The 6,538-nt window shown below is 28.7% G+C and overlaps 1 protein-coding gene across 1 annotated transcript; it reads left to right on the forward strand.

The window, feature by feature from the left end:
• Positions 1-1,585: 1,585 nt before the first annotated feature.
• On the forward strand, positions 1,586-3,026 carry LOC108452649 (norbelladine synthase-like). The gene is made up of 2 exons (XM_017750451.2): positions 1,586-1,956; positions 2,613-3,026. The coding sequence occupies exons 1-2, from the start codon at positions 1,617-1,619 to the stop codon at positions 2,876-2,878; spliced, it is 606 nt and encodes a 201-aa protein (XP_017605940.2). The 5' UTR covers positions 1,586-1,616; the 3' UTR covers positions 2,879-3,026.
• Positions 3,027-6,538: the final 3,512 nt, after the last annotated feature.

The raw sequence follows: 6,538 nt of genomic DNA on the forward strand, positions 1-6,538 counted from the left end.
ACACACTATCAACTAGTCAAGCTTTGGTATAAAGACACTTTTATTTTGTTAATGGCATGTATATGGTTTTGAAGATTTTGTCATATGTTTCATTTGAATTGCCAAATGAAGGCATGTAAAGATGCATTCATCTTTTTGTATAAGGCCATGGAAATTGACATATTTGAAAGTAGGCTATGACCTTCCTTTATATGCATGTTTATGCTCTATTATGATGGGTTGCTACAAGTGGCAATGAGTTCAAAAACGAGCCAAATTTTGAATGTGCTACAATAACATAAGATCCAATAAATACTAGATGGGAAATAACCTTTTTGTATGAAACCAATGATATGAGGTTTCTATACAACTAACTTCATCAAGATCATTTACAAGTGTATAATCATGTTTTACTTTGAATTTGGTATCTTTTAAGAAAAAGAAGTAGAAAAGGGTGACTAAAGGCTTGGAAAATAGCCTATTAAGGTTCACATGGTTAGACACACGGGCGTGTGTCTAGGCCGTGCGTGACACACGGCCCATCCCCATGGGCGTGTGGTATGGCCGTGTGTCCCCTGCATCTAAAACTTTAAGTCAAATTAGTACACTGGTAGGACACACGGGCGTATGTCTGGGTCGTGTTAATTTAACAGAATGCTCAAGTTCTGGACACGGGGTGAGCACACGGGCGTGTGTCTTGGCCGTGCCTAAAAGTCAGTGCTGCCCACAAGTTAAAGGCATGGATGTGCCCTAGACCACACGGGCGTGGGTGACCACACGGCCCCTCATACACGGGTGTGTGACACTTTTAAATAAGAAAGTTTTCTTAAGTTATTGAATGTTTCCGGTCCTATCCCGAATCATCTCTATGTATGTTTAGGGCCTTGAAGGCCCATTTAAGAGTCTAGATGTGAATGCTTGGAAGTTTCAGATCTAAGTTAAACCTGGTGAGTCGATTCAGTATGTTTTAAATGAAAAGTTTCGGTAATGCCTCAAACCCTATCCCGGAGCCGGATTCGGGTGATGGGTGTTACATCATAACCAGATTACACCCTATATTATGTGATGGTTGTAATGTGAGATTCAAGGATGGTCGGGATGTTGAAATCCAAGTACTATAATCTTATTTCGAGATGTAAGATTACATACTGTAATATTATATTTGGCGAACCAAACGCCTTTTGAGCAATGCAAAAATATTTATGAAGAATTGATGTAGTTGAATTGTTGTACCTTATGTAGTTGGTGCAAGTTCAAGTACTTTCCTTAGCATCTTTTGCGTTATAACGTGTTATAAAATAAATAATTAACTACTAGAGAAATATATATTTTATTCATCAACATCAAACTTCTTATCCTACTTATCCTAATAGATATCCATTTTATAATAAAAATATATTTATAATATAGCCCATATTTTAATTTAATAAGTATAAAATTGATTATTTTAAAAATAAGAATAAAATTAACTACAATTTAAATATTTAATTTTAAAATTATAAAATCCAAGAGTTTTGCATTTAGTTGGAAAAGTATTATGCTCACTTGAAGAAAGTACTTTATATATTTTATGGATTTATAGATTATAGGTTAGAGATTTATAAATGTATCATTCAGTGAACATATTAACCTTTTCTATGCTCTATATAAACCCTGAAATTTGCAGAAATAGAAAAACCAGAGAATCATTCCAAGGTTTAAAGCAAGCAAAATTCCAAAGAAAAAGAATGCTCAAGCAATTCTCATTGGTTTTCTTTGTTCTGTTAGCTTGCTACAATGGGGTTAATTCTCGGGAATTGAAGCATATTACGAGGGAGCTTGAAGTGAATGCGCCTGCAAGTGAAGCTTGGGAGCTTTATAGGAAGCTTGGCCTCCTAGATCTTATTGATCGTAAGCTTACAAATATTTTCCAAAGCACTGAGGTTTTGAAGGGTGACGGTGGGGTCGGAACTGTTGTCAAACTCACTTTCGTTCCAGGTACTTAAACCTCTATACCCTTTAACACCAAGTTTTTGTTGACTAGTATCTTGTTTCTCTAATGGATTGAGCTCACGATGGAAATTTTTTTATGATTATAAAATATTGAGAAGAGGAAAGGGATAATAATATTTGAACTAGGTTTTAAACGAAAACTCTAACCACATCCCTAAACAAATTTTGACGATGAATGCCTTTAAAACCAAACTTTTCTTGATAAAAAATTTTGTTTTTGTTTTCGTTTTTTTTTGTTTTTTGTTTTTTTTTTGTTATTGATTGAGCTTTATCATATATACCTTTCTCTAAAGGATTAAGCTGATGATGGATTTTTTTTTATTTCTATAATATTGGAAGGATTAGGAGATGTGGGGCCTAAATTCGTGTCAGGCGAAAACTTTTAACCACAGCTTCAAGGAAATCTTGACGATGATGAACACCATTTAAAATCAAGCTTTTCTTGATAAAAGTTCTTGTTTTCTAATGGTTTGAACTGATCATACTTACCTTTTAAAACAAAGTTTTTCCTTGATCAATATTCTTGTTTCTCTCATGGTTTGAGCTGACCAGTAATACCCTTGAAAAACCAAATTTTCTTTGATCAAATTTATTATTTTTACTGGTTGGAACTGATGATGGGTTGTTTCAATATGGAGCAGGGAATTCAAGTTATACAGAGAAAATCACTGTGATGGATGACCAAAAGAGGGTGAAAGTGGCAAAAGGCTTGGAAGGTGATTGTCTAGCAATTGGTTGCTCAGTTCAAATCATTCAATTTGGAATAATAGAGAAATCCCAGAACTCAAGCATCATAAAATCTATCGTTTCGTATGCTGTCAAGAAAGAATTTCAAGCCAAGGATCCAAAGCCTAACATCCAAGCCGTAGAAGCTATTTTGCAAGCTTCCAAGAAGTACCTTGAGTGAAACAATTAATGATGGTTAAATAAAGAGTGTTAGCTAGAAGCTATACCCTCAATAAATTGCCTTTTTTGGGAAGAAATTCTGTAGAAAGAAAAGATAGTTAAAAAAAGAAGAAGCAAAATATACAAGTTAAAAATAAAAATTATTGAAATTAGCGTTTTATTTTGAAGCATATTACGAATGAGCTTGAAGTGAATATGCCTGCAAGTGAAGTTTGGGAACTTTATAGGAACCTTAGGCTCTTAGAGCTTGCCGCAAATGAGCTTAAAAATGTTGTCCAAAGTCTTCAGGTTTTGAAGGGTGATGGTGGGGTCGGAACTGTTGTCAAAACCACTTTCGTTCCAGGTACTTCAACCTCTATAAAAAAAAAAACCCTTTAACACCAAGTTTTTGTTCACTAGTTTCTCAAATGGATTGAGCTCACGATGGAATTATTTTTATGATTACAATCTTGAGAAGAGAAAAAAGGATGACAAGATTTGAATCAGTATAATTTAGGTGTTAGACAAAATCTATAATCATAGCTCTAAATAAATCTTGACGATAAATACCCTTTAAAACCAAGCTTTTCTTAATCAAGATTGTTTCTTTTTTTTTTTTAATTGTTAAGCCTATCATATATACCCTTCTCTAATGGATTAAGTTGATGATGTATACTTCCTTTTATCTCTATAAGGGTAGGAGATGAGTGGACTGAATTCGTGTCATTTAAGTGTGAAACGAAAAGTTTTAACCACTATTCCAAGTTTAAAAATTAAGTATTCTTTGATCAATTTTCATATTTTTACTGGTTGAAACTGATGATGGGTCGTTTCAATATGAAGCAGAGAATTCAAGTTATACAGATAAATTTACTGTGATTGATGACCAAAAGAGGGTGAAAGAGACAAAAGGCTTGGAAGGCGATTGTCTAGATATTGGTTGCTCAGTTCAAATCATTGAATTTGAAATAATAGAGAAATCCCAGAACTCAAGCATCATCAAATCTTTTAATATTAATTACATTAACTAAACATAAAAATTGTTGGATATAGGTACATAAACTTAGAATTATTAATTTAAGTAAGATTATTGCATATTACACTATATTTTATATAAAACAAAATTAATAAATTGGTATAAATAAAACTTTGTAGCTATTAATAATGAGTCCCCACTATATTAAAATATTACCTTTGAAAAATTAATTACTTTGAACATATAGCAACGTATTAAAGTTTTAATTAAGTTTCAAATGAATTATTAAATTTTTAATTATAATAACAATTTGGAAATTACAAATAATATTTATCGATAGAAGAAATCATTCCAAAATATATTCAAGATAACAGTAACAAAATTAATCTTTAAAAGAAATAAACATCAATTTTGGTTCACAATTTGAATTATGAATTTTAATTTGGTCTAATTATATATATGAAATTTGAATTACGATTTATATATATACATAAAATTTGATTTAAAGAAACAAATATATACATTTATTTTCATATTGGATTAATAAAATTATTTTTGTATATAATATACCAACGTAACATGATACAAATCAAAGTTTACGTATGATAATGCACATTAGATCAAAATTTATTTATACTTTTGATATTTATCCCAAATAAAAATACAAAAAAGCATACTGAAATGCATACAAAATATTTTCTTTTATTTTTCAATTTTTTTGTAAATAATTTTTAATTTAGGATTTAAATTTATAATTTAGGGTCTAAAATTTTAAGATATAAGATTTAGGGTTATAAAATTTTATAAAAACTATTAAATTAATTTTTAGAATTATATTAGTAGTATAGTCTAATCTTAAATCTAAAAATATTAAATTAGGTTTACTAAATATCTTAAATTAAAAAAGAAGAAAGGAATGAATGGTTGTGATTGACATTAAATTAAAAATAAATAAATTATTTTTACTGAATATTATATTAATAAGGGTAGTGCAAGCCGTGGTATATTTAAAAATAAAAATAAAATTAGATAATAAATTATATTAAGATCATCTTAAAATATATAATTTTTAGGTACCAATTATAAAAAAATCAGATCATCAATTTTAAATATATATAAATATTATTTTACACTCAATCATATTTAATATCTTCCTGAACTTAATTTAAATTTAATTAAATTACTTAACAAATTAAAACTTTTAATAGATAAAATATACACGTTTTCTTCTTTTATAAATTTTAAATTATTTTTAGTTTTTTTCTTTTTGTAATTTGATGTCTTTTATTTGTTTTGCTTCCAAATTTTTTCCTCCATTGTTAATTTTCTATTTTATTTCTTCATTTTTAATCAAATTATGGAAAAACTAACAAATCTTCAAAGCTAGTACTCTAATGGAAGAAAAATTTTGTATAGGCTTTAAGTTGAAGTTTTAATATTCACAATTAAATCAAATTAAAAGTCATTTAAGATAATTTAATTATTCTAAACTAAATAAATACATTAAATACTTTTGAAAATTTGCAATTTTGACTTAGCAAAAATTTAGCTTAAAAGTAATTTAAGAAATATAATAAAAATATTATATATATATATATATAAATATATGCCAAGATTTATTTAGGGTCATGGTTAAAGCTCCTTGTATCTCAATGGCACAAGTTCAAATTAATTATCTCCTTTTCTCCTTCAATATTCTAATGATAATATATATGTATATGATTTTGAATTGGAATATTTGAAAAAATAAATAAATTCAAAGTAATATATATGTGTCGTGAATTTTCTTATGATGTGTAAATGTATATAGTTGCTCACAAGTAATATAGTAGTGAATATTAGAGTTATCTCCACAGGGACTGATTTTAAACCTATAATTGCAAATTTTAAAAAATGGCAAATTGAGAAGTAAATACAAATATGATTCAATTTAACTAAATATGCTAATCAATTTAAAAACAGTAACACAAATTAATAGTAATGAGATGAAGAGCTAGAACAATTATTTCCCCCTAATATGTAACTATAGGTAGTGATGTTGTACCAATGTTGCGACAAAATAATAGTTTACTAATATGGAATCTACAAGTTATAGGCTTCTCTTGAAGTTGCTACATTCAATCTTTTAATTAATTTAACATTTTTCTATGTCAAGTTAACATCAAGATTACAATTGCAAGTACCATTCCTAAATATTATGCACGGTAAAAATATATGTCTATACCATTACAAATTTAACATCAAAGGAGCTAAACATGCACCATTCAAGTTTTATGTCCATTAATCACAAGCCTTCTAGATTTGTTAATTAACTCAATTACCTACTAATGTTGATCTGTAACACCCCAAACCCGGCCTAGACGTTATGGCTGAATTTGGCGATGTCATATGGAATGGGATTTGAAATTGAATTTATCAAGTTAGAACTGTTTCCATTTATTGGCTTCTATTTATCTCTCCTCAATTTCAAAATTATTTTCTTGTTAATTTAATTTGTTTAAAAACATATTTTGTAGTAGAAGCTTTTAAAACCGTGATATTTAAAGAAAACCATTCGCGTTTAGGAAAAACGTTGTGTTTAATAAAACTGAGTTTTCGTTGTAGTTCAAAAGTCCATGAAAACAGTTAAAATCCAAATCAAAGGAAAACAGTTAAAAAGTCCCAAATTACATCAAAAATACCCCAGAAAACAAATAAGAAATAAAA

The sequence above is a fragment of the Gossypium arboreum genome, chromosome 5, assembly GCF_025698485.1.
Source record: "Gossypium arboreum isolate Shixiya-1 chromosome 5, ASM2569848v2, whole genome shotgun sequence".
Taxonomy (NCBI): Eukaryota; Viridiplantae; Streptophyta; class Magnoliopsida; order Malvales; family Malvaceae; genus Gossypium; species Gossypium arboreum.